The 17944-nt window shown below is 47.4% G+C and overlaps 1 protein-coding gene across 1 annotated transcript in view; it reads left to right on the top strand.

Moving 5' to 3' along the window:
• Nucleotides 1–4621: 4621 nt before the first annotated feature.
• LOC107119992 (tyrosine 3-monooxygenase-like) overlaps nt 4622–17944 on the top strand; it is a 39202-nt gene continuing 25879 nt past the window's right edge. The window contains 6 exon segments of the mRNA XM_015422627.1: nt 4622–4721; nt 4724–4761; nt 6454–6631; nt 9083–9171; nt 13990–14057; nt 15311–15361. Coding sequence (XP_015278113.1) covers nt 4622–4721; nt 4724–4761; nt 6454–6631; nt 9083–9171; nt 13990–14057; nt 15311–15361 — 524 coding nt within the window.

The raw sequence follows: 17944 nt of genomic DNA, 5'->3' as shown, positions 1-17944 counted from the left end.
CTTCCCGTCCCCACAACAGACACCCTGTGAGGTAGGTGGAGCTGAGGGAACTCTGACAGAAACTGCTCTTTTTCAAGAACAGCTGTGCCAGAACTATGGCTTGCCCAAGGTCGTCCAGCCAGGTGCAAGTGGAAGAGTGGGGAATCAAACCTGGACTGGTTCTCCCAGATTAGAGTCCACACACTTAACCACTACACCAAACTGGCACAATCCTTCCAAAACATACCCCTTCAGAAATGAACCATTAAATCTGATGGGACATTTTCTAGATTAAATTCAGTCAATTTCTAGATGCAGGCTATTAGTAACCTGTTTCAATATTCTATACTTTCTGAGTCATTTTCATTATTTCCGTTTCCATTTTGGGGTGTACTAGGAGGGTACAATCCATCCCAATTTAAGTTTTTCCCCCCATTAATTTCCAGGGAAGAGATGTGAACATACACTTAAATCAATGGGGTCATAAGGATGTTTAACTCATTTAAAATCGTGCCCACAATAGGCAATGTGATAGAAAGAGCCAGGAACAAATTCAGAGAGGAAGGCGTTCTTAATTAGAGCATCCAGTGAAAGTGGAGCCATCCGAAAACAGCAGATAATATAGCCTTCTGTTGTAGAGCTTTGGTTTGGAGGTATGTGCAGGGCATATGAACTGAGACTGATGTATAGATGGAGTACCGGGGGACCGAATAACTGGAACGGTGGAGCAGATGTGGCTTTGCTTTTGCTGTATATCTCCCTCCTGGAACTGACCACCTGTGGGAAATTCACAATCTGTGGCAGGCAACTCGGTTCCAGCATCACGCCTCAAGAGCTTTTTATTTTAAATTGTTTTTTGTGGGTATCGAACTTAAAAGACGCTGGATCTATTACCATCCTTCTCGGTCCTTTCGACCTACTAGATGCGTGTAGATTTCATTATGTCAGTTTCACTCATTGTTCTGGAACTGGAGCGGGAACCGCTTCCCTCCGGCTGAAATTGCCGCCTGCCTGATCCCGGCTTTAAACTTCCGGTATAGAATTGTGCGCATCACCTAACGATCTATTCGTCCGTCTGTTGCAGTCCTTTGTCATCATACCAAGAAGGAAGCGATAATTTAGAGACACTTTTAGAAATAATGTATTATGCTCTCTCACACACTGCTGTCTGCCTATTTTTCTAGATAAACCCGCGGTTCTCCTCACAATTCCTGGTTTTCCTCTGTGACGAGCAAATGTTGTGTTCGGTTCAAGTACTTTTAAAAAATTCAAACCTTGATTTCTCTTGTATTCAAGCTCAAAGGGACTTGCAGAAAACTGCTGACTGACTACTTGCCTTGTAATTCCATTGAGCCGTGTGTTGAGTGACCCAGCCCCTGCCCGTTATTCCAGATTGGTTCCTTTTATCAATGTGTTTCACCGTTCTTATGATTTATGGAAAGTGACAGCAGTTTCAAAAGCACAAGACAGTTAAACTTAATGTGTTATTAAACTGGGGGGGGATGTACAAAGCCCCTTTCTCAGTCTTTCTTGATAGTTAAAAGATGTCTCAATAAACAAATATTTCTACTTATCTAGAATGTTTCCCTCAAGGAAAACTCTAGGAGTTAGATCTCCTTCCGCGGGGAATTGGTCGAACAAGTTACACAACAATCGTAATGGCCCAAGCAAAACATCCCGCGGGAATATCTATCAATTTGACCCTGATATGGAATCCGGAATGGTGACAAGGAGAAGACGGGGTTTCAGCACTTCGGATAGCAGCCGCACAGAGGGACAGAGAGGGAAACGGGATGAAGTCTCATGTACCACGTTGGACTCTCGAGATGACGATCCTGGTTCTTTGTCAGCAGAAATGTATTGTAGACTGCGCGTCCACCCCAGGGAATGAGAGGAATAACAATGGGCTCTTTGACCTCCCACTTCTACAGCCCATGGGAAAAGCGCGTGCTAAACATTAAATCCCTCCCGCCTTTTACTGTTACAGGACAGGTTATGCAGGTATAAGACATTTTGGTCCCATTAGTTTCTTTACGATAGCACTGTAAGACGTGGTAAGTCCTAGTAAGTCCAACAGTGTGGACCAAAAATTCCTTATATTTACTTGTGTTCACCTTACATAAATGATGATGAGAGGAAGAGAGATGATGTTGATGATAATGATGATGATGAAGAAGATAGATGATAGATAGATGATAGATAGATAGATAGATAGATAGATAGATAGATAGATAGATAGATAGATAGATGATAGATAGATAGATAGATGATAGATAGATAGCTAGATAGATTAGATAGATAGATAGATAGATAGATGATAGATAGATAGATAGATAGATAGATAGATAGATAGATAGATAGATAGATAGATAGATGATAGATAGATAGATGATAGATAGATAGATAGCATTTTAGCAGACTACTACTAAATGTAGCTCATAAATGTAACCTGGACAAACTGGGAAATGTCAACAACCTGGTGCTAACCACAACAGACAAATTGGGAAATGCTTGCTAATACTGACCTTTGGAGGGCGGCTCTTGCTGGACCCTGTAATCATGGTCGGTGCTTTTTGTTTTGTTTTTGTAATGAAGGGACAGCCTTAGAAGCCGTTTGCTCCTTATGGTTTAGTCATTATTATGTTTTTGTTCTGAACGTTGTTCTTGTGCCTGGCAGTTTTAAAGCGTCCTTCCTTTACAAATGGAACTCCATTTTGTTCCCACCTATCAGGAGATTTGAGGTCGTGTTCGCGCGATCATGCTTTCCTTTCCCAAATGAAAGGGCACAGGCAGAAATTACTCGGCCATCAATCCCCCTGGTGGAGGAGGCATATTCAGAAGTGACACCGATTTTATTAAACGAGGCTTACTCTCAGGAAAGTGTTCTTAGGGCTGCATCGTCGGTGTGTTTCAGAGGAATGTAACCAATATAGGTAACCAAAAGTGATGGAACCAAAAGGGCGGGGGAAATGGGTGGATCCTCTAATCGCCTTGCGTTTGAAACAAAGCATGCGTTTGAAACAAAATTTTACTTAGGGCCAAGATCCAGCCGAGTTCTTTGCAAAAACCACATCCTATCGCCCAAATGCATGGTGGGTTAGTTTTGTTTTGTTTCTAAACAAAAGGCGGGCGGGCCAGATCTTCGCACAAAAGTTCGTGCAAAGGAACATTTTTGTGTTAGATTGCTTTAGTTTTTAAAAAATCTAAAATCCAGGCATATTTGGAGGGACAAACAGTTTACATAGGCGTGCTTCTTCCGCCCAATAACAAACATTTCAAGTGGTCAAAGTGCTGGAGTCCTTACAACACCCCTGCAAAGTTACTGTGATTATTCTCATATTTGGGACCAGGAGAAGAGAGCTGTGGCTCGAGAGCGGCTTGCCCGAGACCAATCTGTAGGATAAGCAAGATTCCAGCTAGACAATTGCACCATTACACCATCCTCATACACCCCCCGGCTCGCTTCGATAGGTTTAATATCAGGATGCAAAGCAGAAATGGCCAAGAGGCTACAGAGGACATTAATTGTATCTGTTTGTTCGTTTATTTATAGCCCGCCTTTCTCGCCGAGACTCAAGGCGAATCACAAAGCAGAAAACAATGCACAAGACATCCAATACCCATTGCAATAGGACCAGGGTTACATAATTAGAAAACTACGTGATCAAAAAGCAGGATAAGACCTGACACACTGTAGACAATGCAAACAGTAGAAAGCTTCTAATTCAATTGATCGCGCTATCCTTTTTTTTGTGTGTGTGAAAAGATTGCCACTCTAGCCGAATCCAGTTATACCGAACACGATTTGTTTTATTATAGCCAGCTTGCAATCCCCCCCCCCCCCGGACGTTTATTCTCAAATAAACGAGTTCCAGAAATTGTCCTGTTGACTTCGAGACATCCACTATCCTCCATCAGATGCTTCAACAGGAAGGTGGAGGAACGTTTAAGGTAACCGCTGCACAGTTATTGAAATTGCCTTAAACTGGGCAAACCAATAAACAGATGGGAGAGTCGGCCTGGAAGACTCCAACCGACCCCCTGGTGAGGCGCCATTCCTCGTGCCCGCGCCCCGCCGGGACCCTGCTCTCCGAGCGTGCTGGGAAATATTTTATTGGAATGGGTGGAGGTAAGTCAGTTTTTTCCACGGGGCATAAAGCAACTTCCGGGGATCCTTTTTTTAGCTGGGGCTTCTTCTCCCCAGCTTTCCGGTCCTGATCGGAATGGGGCCTGCGGGTTTGGGATGTGATTTTTAAAACTGCGAGTTCCTGATGCGTCCGCCTTCTTCTTCTTCTTCCGAGGAGTCGGTCAAGCCGCGTGTCTGGGCTCTGGGCGCCAGGACGGCGCGGGATGCCACTGGCAAGAGACCGGGGCTCGCTTGTCTCGCGCTCTGCTGCGCACGGGGGGGAGGGGAGGGGAGGGGGCGCTCTTTCCTCCAGGCGCGGAGAGCCCCCAGAGGCCTCCGCCCCGCCCCACTGTCGGTCTCCCTCCCCCCAGCCTGGAGCCTGAGAGCTCCGATCCGCAGGGAGGGTGAAGTCTGAAGGGTCCAGCCAGGTGGGGCCTCTGCCTGCCCCCGTTGCCGGGACGGGACGACCAGGGACGAGTCGCAGCGAGCAGAAAGAGAGCGGAGGAGCCGCTGGCGATGGAGACGTCGAACAAGGCGCGGGATCCTCCTTCCCGGGGAGGAGAAGAGGAGGAGGAGGAGGAGGAGGAGAGGGTCCCGCTGAGCCTGACGTTCGCTGTCCGCAGAGCGGCACCTCCCGGGCGGCCAGAGTGTTCGAGGTACGATCCGATGCCCGCCCGCCCGCCGGAGGGCAGAGCCTTCCACCCCTGTCGCGGTAGCAAACTTGGCTGGGCCATCGACTCTGTAGGCTGAACGGAGAACTCGGAGGAACTGCGATTCTGCTCTTCCCTCCGGGAGCCCTTTGGGAAGTACCAAGTGCCCAAGACCTGGGTGATGACAGGGATCCCCACATGTCATGACAATGCTCACTTCCTTTGTGGCATCCATTCTGCTCTTTGCTCAGAGACTCGCTCGGCCTGCTGAGGCCAGGTGGACAGGGGTCTTCATTACTGAAGTAGCAACGTGTCAGGTGTGAGTCCCAGTCCATTGCTTGGACATTATTGCTGTCGTTCAGAGTGCAGAAGAACCCATTAGGTCAAAGCCGGGGGGGGGGGACTTGATTACAGAAGAACCCATCTTCCCAATGTGGGATGTCCTGTTTCTCAGACAGCTTCTTTGCTACATCTGTGGTACTCCTTATAACACGTCCCCCCCTCCATAATAAACATGATGCTTTGTTTATTTGGAGAGTGTCTTCAGATTTGCAAAAGTGTCTCCTATGAACACTTATCTTGCTCAGCTTCTCAGCACATCCTCTTGAAGTTTCATCAACTTTATTTTTAACAGTAACATGGATCTTTCCAACAAACTGGGCATCTACTTTTTAATGTTATGAAAGTGTGTTATGATATTGGTATAGGTTGCAGGTAGTTTCATTGGTCCAAAGGTAGGCTTGAAAAGAAAAGTCATGTAACACTTTTGATTAGGACCCTAGGCTGTTTTGTGTTGTGTAAGCAGGTCCTAGTAAATAGTATTATAAGACATTTGGGGTCTGAATATTGATAGAGATTCTTTTAAATCTCTGACTGGACGATTTTGTGAGTTATGAGTTTTGTACTGTGTGTAATCAGTTAAAAACCTGCTGATTTCTGCACATAACAACAACCAAAACTGTGAAACAAATATCAACGTAATAAAAATACCATCCGTTATATAGTTTTCTTATATATCTAAGTAATCCACTTACAAATTATGTAAACAAGAGACTGTATACTGAGTATTACAAACTGTAATAGTGTACACTTGAACAGAGGATAGTGACTCTGGAGTAGTGAGCAAACCCTGTTTGGTTTTTTCTGCAGGTGAGTGCTACTCCTCCAAAACAATGACTCTTTCAGAAACACAATTCCGTATATACATCCACAAAATAGTCCGACACTAATGTTTGTAGCTTTTCCTGGTTCTCTTTCCTCTTTCCCAACATGTGAGCAAGCCTAATATCTCCACATTTCACTTCAAAGCTTCAAAGCTTTCTCAGGGTTTAAAGAAAGATTGCTTCAAAAGTGGATATTCTATCACTTAAGCATCAGGACACTGTGCTGGATTGTGCTGATGTGGAAATGATCATAACATTATTTCTCTGTTTGTAACATTTGGCATCTTCCATATGAGCCATATATATTGCTCTGAGAATCTGGCTGGGTCCCTTAGTTGGGGAGGGGGAGATCGGGCTCTAGACTGCTTATTCCAGATTGTTGCATTGCTATTTTAGTGTTTTTCATTTTGCTTCTTGTCATTGTGCCGTGCTGTGAACAAAAGAGTCGGAAAAGTTATGTGTATGTGTGTGTATATGAGAGAGAATCTTTACATGTCTTTTAAAAAATACAAATATACATGTTTGTATTTTACAGAAGTTTGAAGCTAAAATCCATCACCTTGAAAGCAGAGCAGCTAAAACACCCAAGCATCTGGCTGATGATGACCTTGATTTCTTTGTGAAATGTGAAGTTCTGAGCTCTGACGTCAGCAGCCTTGTGAATTCCTTAAAGAGGGTGGCAGAGAACGTGAAAACCCACAGAGAAGAAAGAGGTATGTAATAAGTGAAATGTCTGTTTTCCCCAGTGGATGAAATTGGCTTTTTAAAAGACCTTTGAAGATTTACATTCCCATTCTTCCATATTACACGCTAAACGCTAAGATCAACTCCGAATTAGAATATTCACTTGGAAATAAATATTCAGATGAGTCGAATGAAAGGCAGATTTTGGAATGCCCCCCCCCAAAAAAAAATCAAGTTCAAAGAATGGGCGAGTTGCTCCGGTGCACACAGTGCTGCCTATGCCTGCCTCTTGCTATGGTCTTGCTTTTAGTCTACCAACCTGGGAACACGCATCAGTGCAGCCATAAAGAGGCAGGCAGGTGTGCAGGGCTGACATTTATTTCAAGAAATATTTGAATTGTGTCTTACAAAGCATCTCACAATGAATTTAAAAAAAAATTAAGATAGCAACAAAACACAAGGTACAAAAAAGAAGAAGAGCTGTACCATCAGAACCCAGTTAGCAGCAGACCACTGCCCGGGGGGCCAGTTGAAGATATTTGCTCCCCCAGGCAAGGTGCACTCATTGCTTTCTCCTGTGCTGCTGCTGGCCAGATCCAAGCTGAGCCACTGTAGCATGGCCACAGGAGCCTGACCTGAACCTAGACAGTGGTGGCAGCAATGCCCCCTCGAAGCTGTGGTGTCTTGCGAGCAAAAATTCTACTTTGTGAGCTACTGGCATTAAAGCGAGCCATTTAGCTACTGCATTTTGCTCTGGAGCCATCCTTCCTGAGTGGAGACAAAAATGTGCAAGCCGGAGGCTAAAAAACTGTGAGCGCGCTCACACTAACTCAGCTTAGAGGGAACACTGGGTGGCAGATGTCCCCATTCCAGGGCCAGTTCCAGGTTTTGGAAGGCCCTGGGCAGACAGTGCCCACCACCCCCATCTGCCTGCCCCAAGGGCCCCCTCATGGCTTCGTTTCCACCCTGCCTGTGTGTCCTTCTCCCACTTGCAAGCCCTTCCAGTGCCTATGCTCAGTTGCCTTTACCTCCTGCACTCCCATCCCCTGACAGCACCAGCTAGTGGATGCAGCTGGGAGTGCTGCTGCCATGGCCACCAGGAGTGCCAACGCTTTGCACCACCACACGTCCTTCCTTAAGGACTCTGGGCAGGTGGGAGCACAGGCACAGAGGTGGCAGGGGAGGTGCCTTAGTCAGCAGCCGTGGGCCCCACCAGAAGTCCTGGGGCCTGGCAGCTGCCCCACCTTAGGGTATGCTGACATTGCCCCTGCCCCCATTTCTTCCTGTGCTACCAAAGCCAGGACCTAGCAAGCCCCTCGAATGGATCACTGTGCCACCCTCAGCAGTCACATCATGTGTGGCTTGAGTAGGGAACTGGACTTCCTGCCACTGCCAAAAGGACTCTTTGAGGCCAAGTACTCTCTGGAATAAAAGAGCTTTTGCCAGGCATTTGCAGGACAACAGAGTTGGGGAAGAGTGAACTTGGCTAGGAAATGAGTTCCATAATTTCAGCGCCACTGTCAAGAAGGCCCTGTTCTGAAGACCAATGCAGGCCCTCCATTTGCGCCTCAGACTCACACAGCCTGTGTCATTTGTGGCACACATTCTCTAGACTGGACACCAGTGTACTAAAACCAGCCAGGCCCAGTGTGTGTAATTAGTAAACAGAAAGAGGCTTCTGAACCGTCTTGCTGTATAGGTGTATAGACACACATCCAGCAATGGTGTAATTCTTGAGTAACCCCAGATAACCCACACAGATACCCTTTATGCACATCTCAGCAGCCAAACCAGTGTGCAGGCAGCCTTTGCTGCTCATACAACTCTCTGTATCAAGACCAGCAGCGGCAATCCAGAAAACAACATTATAATCCAGCCCAGAAATTGCCAGCTCAGTCCAGCTGAACTGCATATTTTTATAGACAATATGATGGGTTACTGGGTTAAAATATGATTTATCTATCAGGAGGGTTGTGCTGGGACTATTGTTTTCATCAGTTCCATCATCCTAACTCATAAATATAATGTTCTCTGTGTAGTGCATATGGAACTGTGGTTTGCAGGCACTGACTGCTTGCCTCTGTGGTTCATTTGTTGTTTGAAGTTCTACTATATGCTGATAACATAACTCTTAGATTTATTTTCATGAATAACCTGAACATGTGATGGATGGATGGATGCTGATGACCCCTTATACCAAAGTGAGAAATTATTGACTAGGCTTGAAAGAACAGCTGTGTACTGTATTTGACAGGTCTTTGTGTGAATGGTCTAACCCTTGAGGCCATCCAAATGATTCTATACACTTGTCAGGGATGCTCTAGGCTGATCCTGCACTGAGCAGGGGGTTGTTCTAGGTGGCCTGTATGGCCCCTTCCAACTCTGTGATTCTATGATTCTAGATCAGCAACAGCTCCTTCTTCTGTGCGGTCCTCACTGAACATGCATGTGCCATGTACTTACAGTCTATTCTCCAACAGCCTTGTGGTTTCCAAAAAAGATACGGGACCTTGACAACTGCCATCACCTGATCTCTAAATATGACCCCGATTTGGATCATGAGCATCCGGTGAGTTATGAAGACACTTTCCAAACTGTTTCAGTCTGAAGGTAATTTAGTGCACATCAAGTACCATGCAAACAATCATCTATAATTAAGCCTTTTTCATGTTGTGATCCTATTGAGACCAGTTGTGTCAATGTACTTTTCCCATGAAGTCTCTCTTTGTTGCTTCCCCCTGCTCTGCATGTCCGGAGGGTATTGTGCCTTTTAATTGGGGCTGTTTGGACCTCTTCAGCCATTATAGTTTTGGGGGAGTGACTGGAGTGCGTGGAGATCCTGTTCTCTGTTGCTGGTTGTTTTTGAGAGAATAAACTAGTTATGCTATAGGCCTGTTGAGCCTCATCCTTACTACTACCAGACATATCACTTCTTTGGGCAACAAAGACAGGATCCTTCCACCATAAGAACATAAGAGAAACCATGTTGGATCAGGCCAATGGCCCATCCAGTCCAACACTCTGTATCTCACAGTGGCCAAAACCCAAGTGCTATCAGAAGGTCTACCAGTGGGGCCAGAACTACAGATGCCCTCCCACTGTTGCCCCCCCAAGCACCAAGAATAGAGAGCATCACTGCCCAGACATAGTGTTCCATCTATAAGGTATGGCTAATAGACATTCATGGACCTCTGCTCCATATGTTTATCCAGTCCCCTCTTGGAGCTGTCTATGTTTGTAGCCACCACCACTTCCTGTGGCAATGAATTCCAGGTGTTAATTACTCTTTGGGTGAAGAAATACTTCCTTTTATCTGTTCTAAGTCCAAAGGAGGTCGAACCATAGATTTATACAGGGACATTATGACACTGGCTGATTTGCTTTCAGTCCCTTTCCTAATAAACCCCTGCATAGCGTTTGCCTTCTTTATTGCCGTCGCACACTGAGTCCATATCTTCATTGAGTTATTCTCAGGAGCTGGGCCGGGAATAGTGCAGGGCAAGCCGTTAGAGCCTGAAGTGAGAAGAGCAAGGTCTCCAACTCAGGCAGCATAGTCCAGGTCCGGGCCAAAGTCATGCACAGAGTTGAAAGGTCCTCAGGGGTCTGGTCCAAAGATCAGTTTGTACAGCCGGGTCTGGAAGTCCAAGAGTTATCCACATGAGCAGGTTCAGGGGTGAGAGGAAGGCAAAGTCAGGGAACGGTCCAAAGAGTCCAAAGAGTCCAAAGGAATAAGGCAGAATCCGATGCAGTGGCCGTAGTATCAGAGGAATGTTGACTTGTTGCTTCCATGCTTAACCCATCTTCTGCTTCCCCATTTATGCTTGATTCACAGCTAGGTTGCATTTGGCTAGTGTGTGGGCGATCTTCCTGGCTTGTTAGCCCCTGGTATTTCCGGGCTGCTAGGTGTGCGCTTTTCCTTCTCTTGAGTAGTTTTTATTTATTTTTTTAGTAGTTTGGCGTAGTGGTTAAGTGCACGGACTCTAATCAGGGAGAACCGGGTTTGATTCCCCACTCCTCCACTTGCACCTGGCTGGATGACCTTGGGCAAGCCATAATTCTGGCACAGCTGTTCTTGAAAGACCAGTTCTCTCAGAGCTCTCTCAGCCCCACCTACCTCACAGGGTGTCTGTTGTGGGGAGGGGAAGGGAAAGGAGTGTGTAAGCCACTCTGAGATTCCGAATGAAAGCTGGGGTATAGATCCAATCTCCTCCTCCTCCCAACTCCTCCTCCTCTTCTTCTTCATTTATTTGGGGAGCTTTTATCCCACCCTACCCCATGAGCAGGCTCAGGGTGGCTTACAACATATCATCATACTGAGCCCTCTGCCACCGGTGTTCCAGCAGCTCCGGGGACAGGGGGAGGCAACACATGGGGTCTTGTCTGATCCCAAGTCCTGGACTTGGGCCACTGCTTTCAGGTGACAGCTCCTCAGTTGATCAAGTGACAGAAACTTCGGGGGGTCAGCCATCAATGGCCAATTGCAAGCTGGGGCCTGCTTCTGTTGTCTCCTCACCCCCTGCAGCACTTCTAGCTATCTCTGGCTGACCCATGACAGTTATCTACCACGACCTCAAGATCTCTCTCCTGATCAGTTACCGCCAGATCAGACCCCATCTCTCCTTATATATAATTGAATAGTGGGTGCCAAAGTTCTAATTCTAAAATGCACTCCCTTAGTGTATGGCTGATGGCACTGCTCCTCAGCATATATCGCCACCAATCAGAAGGCAAAGCCCGGGTCCCGCCCACACCACAACTGCTGCAACAACCTGGTCTTTTGCATATGGAAGCTGATTGGACTTCAGTCCATTCCACACCTCAAACTCCCCCCCCCCCGCAAGGCAGTTGGAATTTTCAGTTGCATAACACACCTCATAGGGGAGAGGAGAATGGGTAACAATGGTTACCACTCTCCAGGTGAGGGCTACAGATAACTCAAACATACAAATGCTCTTCAGGTAGCAGAGATCAGTCCCTCTGGAGAAAACAGTGGACTCTGTCATTAAACCCTGCTGAGGTCGCCACAGGAAACTGACACTGTTGGCCCAAAGCCAGAGCACTCTCCAAGAGCCTCTTTCTAGATCCCGTTGTATTTATTTCCGCAACGGGCATTATTTCTAGTCAATGTATATTTATGGTTAGGACTCTTGGCTCCAATGCGCATTGCTTTCTACTTGCCCATGTTGAACCTCATTTGCCATGTTGATGCCCACTCTAATGTATTTGAAGAAATTCTTATTGTCGGTCTTTATGTTTTTTTGCAATATGTTCCTCATTGTCCCCTTTTGCATGCCTGATCATAGACTTGCATTTTATTTGCCAAAGCCTGTGCTCCCTAACCTGAGGTATCTGAGCTTCCAGGATTGTAGTTTGAAATAATATCCAAGCTTCCTGAAGGGATTTGATCCTCCTTACCTTTACTTTCAGTTTCTTCTTCACAAGCCTCCTCATTTGAGAGAAGTTACGCCTTCTAAAGTTGAAAGTGGTTGTGTTGGGCTTTTTGGGCAACTCCCTATTTGCATAAATACTATACTTAATAGCATTAGGGTCACTGTTCCCAACTGGTGCTATCAAGTTCACATCTCTCACCAGGTCTTGACATTATTTAGGACCAAGTCCAGGATCTCCTTCCCCAGGTCGGTTCTATTATCATCTGCTCCTTGGCACAGTCATTGAGAGTATCTAGAAACCCAATGTCTTTCTCCTGACTTGAATATATATTGACCCAATCAATGTGTGGGTACTTAAATTCATCTATTATGACACAGTTATTTCATCTAGCTGCTTCCTTCAGTTCTTTTGCTGTTTTAAAATCATCCTCTAACCTTTCATCTGGTGGGCGATAACAAAGTCCCAGAGTTAAGCTTTCCTTTGGGCCCACTATTTCCACCCATATCATTTCTGTAAGCGATTCTTGGTTTTACTGGACTGTATACTCCCTCTGACATACCTAGCCACTCCACCTCCGACCCTTCCTTCCTTATCCTTTCAGTATCATTTACAGGGCTCTAGTCAGGGGGGAGCTCTCAGGTACGGAGCTCCGGAATAGAACCTCTAGGGGGCGGGGCGGTCACGTGGTGAAGCCCCGCCCCCTTCTTTACCCCGCCCTCTGCTTCGATCCTCATTCCGTTTGGGAATGAGGATGAAGCAGGAGGGTAAGTAGCCGGGCCTTCTGACACACTTCCGGTGATGTCAGGGGGCGTGGCATATGCAAATAAGTTATGCTAATGAGTTATGCTAATGAGCTCCGGCAGCTCTTTTTCTACAACAAGACCCCTGATCATTTATATCCAGGAATCACTGTATCCCACTGATTATCCTCCTCTCACCAAGTTTCTGAAGTGCCCACAATATGTTCTCCTCTGACACTAAGCATTCCAGCTCCCTCATGTTACCTTGGACACTTCTAGCATTTGTATATAAACATCTGTAAATTCCCAGACACATTAGGCCTGCAACCTTCCTCCTGTGGCCTCTAGACCTTGTCAGGCAGTCAATATTGTTTGTTACCCTCTCAGTGGCCAGTCCTAATCCATTTCCCTCTAGAACAGTAACAGCTACTCCTTCATCTCTTAGAGATAAGCCATCGTGAACCAGAGACATTCCATCTCCTGTTGGCTTTCCCCCAAGATTTAGTTTAAAAACTGATCTGCCACATTTTTTATTTTAAGCGCCAGCAGCCACCTGGTTCCTTCTCAGGACAGGTGGAGGCTGTCTATTTTGTACAGGTCCTGCTCGTTCCATCATGGAGGTCACTGGGCCTGTTGCCTACAAAGTTCAGCCTGCAGACGGGTCAGTGTGGCATTGGCATGTAGATCAGTTGAGAAAGTGATGTGATCATTGTCAAGTGGAGAGATAATAGCCGAGTCCTCAGAGGCACCAACCGTAGACCATTCCGGGGTTGTTCCTCCTCCTGCTATGCCCCCTGATCGCTTGCCAGAGCCATCACACTTTGGAACTGTATATGCGCCACTGCCTACAGAAGGGACTGAAGCAGAATCACCTGGAGACCCTACACTTGGAAAGAGTATCCCGAGAACTAACTGTGAAAGAGTACCACCTTGTTGGAGGAAGGACTGTGTTGGCTGGGTGTGTGTGTGTGTATTATGCACGTCAGGAGGGTATTGTGCCTTTTAGTTGGGGCTGTTTGGACCTCTTCAGCCATTGTAGTTTTCATCCCACTGACTTGCCAAATTTTCTGACGGGTATAATGAAACATAACCTCAAACACTAAAATCACCCAGAATGTAAATTCATATTCTTTTTAGAATACAAATATTGAATTTCAAAACTCAGATCTCATTTTCACAGTCACTTAAGACTTTAGATGGAGTTTTGTGGCCAGACATTGGGCTGCATATTTATTTCTTTTTTCCCCTGATTTTAGGGATTTGCTGATCCAGAATACAGGAAGCGGAGAGCCTTCATTGCTGACTTGGCCTTTAACTTCCGACAGTAAGTGCTGCAGGCAGACTAGGACGTTAAAATGGACCAGGAGATGACAGGCAAGCCCACACCCATCGTCAGCAGGGCCGGACTGCCCATTTAACTTCCAGGGAAATTTCCTGGTGAGCCACTGCCCTAGAGGGCCACTAGGAGCCAGGAACAAACAGAGCCAAGCCCCAGCCACTCTGCCCAAGCCTCAGTGGCCCACTAGCCCAGACCTCTCCTCGGCAATGGCCACTGGCATCAGCTCATCAAACTGTCTCCTCCTGCACAGTTTCCAGTTTGGGGTAGGGTTGCCAAATTTATTTTGGCCGGGAGCGGGGGGTCCCAGCTGGAATCCTGTGTGTGCGTGCGCCGCGTGCGCATCACCCGGAAGTGATGTCACATGCTGGGGGTGGGCCACGGCCATTTGAGGGGGAAACTCTATGTTTTCCCCTCAAATGGCTGTGGCCCGCCCCCCGCGCGGGACGTCACCTCCTGTCACTTCCGGGTGACACGCACGCGGGGGTGGGGTTTCCCCCGGGCCCGATTTTTGTCTCGTCACGCGGGGGTGGGGTTTCCCCCGGGCCCGATTCCTCGCCCCCTGGCCCGATTTGGGAACCCTAGTTTTGGGGAAAATGCAATGGGCAAGCTAATGCCCATTCTCATCCTCACTGAGTTGAGGGGCCCCTGTAGGTGGCTTGTAGCACAGCAGGGCCTGCTCTGCTTGACTTGCTCCAGGGCTGTTTTCTCTGTAAAATGGAGCTCTTCCTCCAGGCCTTCGACTAGGAGCTGCCACTGGAGCCATCAGAAACTGAACATGTTACGGCCCTATATCACAACGTCGGTACATGGCCCTCTTGCTTCAGACCATGTATACTAACAACCGCCATCTGTATTTATTAACATATATGTAAATTGCTGCTTTTGTGAATTTTGACAATTTTAATGTATTTATTGTTTTATCTATTTTATTGTGTACCTTGAGCCAGTTTGCCCTGGCTAGGCGGGAAACAAATCAAAAGTAATAAATACTGTGCTGTGTTTCCTGTTGAAGCCAGTAATTAATAAATAAATAAATAAATAAATATCTGACTCTGGCCTGGTACCTCAGCGGGAGTGCTGGCTAGCTCACATAGTCAGCCCTTCTGCTTGTCTAATCAATGCTTGCTTCACCTCCAGGCCACCCATAGCCGAAATAACTCTTCCCAGATCTTTCCTTAGCATGTCACCTGTGCCATCTAAATGTATTTCAATCCAATATGCTCTCTGTTCTTTTAAAGGGGTGATCCTTTACCAAGAGTCGAGTACACTGCCCAAGAAACTGCTACGTGGTGAGTGTTGGTTTTGCATGACATCATGATTGCTACGTGGTGAGTGTTGGTTTTGCATGACATCATGATTGCTCATCAGCTATCGAAGCACACAGGGAAGCTCCAGGGCTGCACCCATCTAGTACTTACACTTCTCACAATGCACGTCTGTTTTGAAAATGGCATGTGATAGTTGTGCATCAGCTGGGTTGGGTGTGCAATGAACACATTCAGTATAACACCAACCTATCCCGTGAAACACATTATCTAAGGATTGTATTCTGTTACAGCCAAATATGTGGGCTGCACAAATTGAGCCTCCCCCACCCCAGAGGCATCATATAGGGCAGGCATGGGCATTTCTTCATCTCTCCAGCCAACATAGCAGTTCAGCACACTGTGTGATTCTAATGTACAAGGTATGGATGTTAAAGACAGAGATCCCTTGGTTTAAGAGGTTTGTGTGGCTGATAGTCATGTGTTGAAAACACTGTTATTGTCTGTATGAGAGGTTAAAAGGGGGGGAAGTACAAAGCAATGTCTTGGGATGTCCATCTTCCCTTCTTGGCTCAGCAGTGCCAGGAAGGCTTTCAGGAGCTGTGCAGTTGCCTTCTCCTGCCTCAGATGTCCTGTCCGGATCACCTTCCTTTCCACAGTGAGACCTGATGCATCAGAATGACACTTTCGCATTGCCATTTTTGTCACTCGTCTGTCCCTATTGCTTTGGGTCTCCCCCCCCCTTTTCCACATGTGTTTTGCTCCCTCTGGGACTACTAGAAAGTTCAAAACACATGGGGGGGGGAACCCTGAAGCAATAGAAGCAGACAAGTGATGAAAATCAGAATGCAGAAGAGCCCTACCTGAAGTATGTGTGTGTGTTTACCTTCAGGGACTTTCCCAAATAAGTGAATACTAAAAAGGCACCACCACCCTACTCCTTGAAGTGGTACAGTCCACCTACCACCAGAATTCTCTTTCTGTTGTTTGTGTGGTCCAGAACTGAATACCTTCACCTCAGCCCTTCCCTTCAGGCCATCTTTCTCGGAGGTCAGCCCCCACCCCACCCCAATTCAATACTCCGTTATCCATCAAACAATGTTACTTCCTCATCCCTCCTTTGCTAGCCACAAGAGTGAATTGCTACTTCTGAGGGAGGAACTGTTTGTTTAAAACATGCAACCTTTCCACCCAACTTAGAGTTCAAAACCCCTTACAGAGTTGGAGCTGTCTTGGGGCACATGCTGCCTGACGGTCTGGAGGTCCCAGTGGTGTACTACTCCCACACTTTGTCATCTGCCGAATGCAACTAAGCACAGATAGACAAGGAGTCCTTGGCAATTGTGGCGGGGGTGAAGAAGTTCCATGACTTCCTGTATGGCCAGCTCTTCACTATCTTAACAGACTACAAGCCACTGCTGGGCCTCTTCACTCCAGACTGTTAGATGCCTCAAATACTGACGCCGCAGGTCTTGCGTTGGTCGATCTTCCTCACTGGCTACCAGTACAACCTTCAGTACCGCCCAGGGAAGGTGATGGGATACGCCAACGCCCTCAGTCACCTGCCGCTGCATTCTGCGAACCCCGATCCAGCTCCCACACACCTCCTCATTAAGGAACTCTCCAATTCCTATGCATGCTGCGGACATCACCCACCACTCCACCAAGGACTGCATCCTCTCCCGCATATTGGACTGGGTGTGGAGGGAATGGCCCAGCAGCCGGATGGGCCCAGAGTTTACAGCATTCTCATCTTGATGGGATGAGCCGTCTGCACACAAAGGGTGCCTGCTTTGGGGAAGCCAAGTCATGCTACCACCCCCCCTGTGCCAGCATGTCTTATCGGCCCTACACTAGACACAACCAGGGATCATTCAGATGAAAGCTCTTGCCCGCAACTACATGTGGTGGCCAGGGATCGATGTAGAGATTGAGGCTTGATTCGAGCACTTCCAGGCATGCCAGGGGACCCGACCAGAGCCCCCGCGAGCTCCCGTACAGCAGTGGAAGCCCACCCGCACCCCATGGTCCCAGATGCACCTGGACTTTGCTGGCCCCATTCAGGGCCAGATATTCTTCGTATTGATGGATTCCTACACCAAACCGCTGGAGGTCATTCCTGTCACCTCCACCTCCTTCCGGGTGGCCATCAGGGCCCTCACCCAGATTTTCTGCATGCACAGCCTACCCAACACAGTCATGCGATGGTCACCTCAAGGCTAGACTACTGCAACGCTCTCTACATGGGGCTGCCTTTGTCGCTGATTCGGAGGCTGCAGCTAGTGCAGAATGCGGCAGCCAGGCTGGTTGCTGGTGTCTCTAAATGGGATCACATCCAGCCTGTGCTCAAAGCACTGCACTGGCTGCCTATAGCATACTGGATTCGCTTCAAAGTGCTGGTGCTTACCTTTAAAGCCCTACATGGCCAGGGTCCAGCATACCTGAGGGACCGCCTTGCCCCACATAGGTCCCAAAGAGCACTTTGGTCGGGGTCGCAACATCGTCTTGCGACCCGGGCCCGAAAGAGGCCAGGCTTGCGGCCACAAGGGCCAGGTCCTTCTTGGTGGCGGCTCCTATCTGGTGGAATGAGCTCCCGGAGGAGATCAG

This window comes from Gekko japonicus, unplaced genomic scaffold, assembly GCF_001447785.1.
Source record: "Gekko japonicus isolate JY-2015 unplaced genomic scaffold, Gekko_japonicus_V1.1 scaffold1969, whole genome shotgun sequence".
Taxonomy (NCBI): domain Eukaryota; kingdom Metazoa; phylum Chordata; class Lepidosauria; order Squamata; family Gekkonidae; genus Gekko; species Gekko japonicus.
This window is presented reverse-complemented; position numbering and strand designations above follow the sequence as displayed.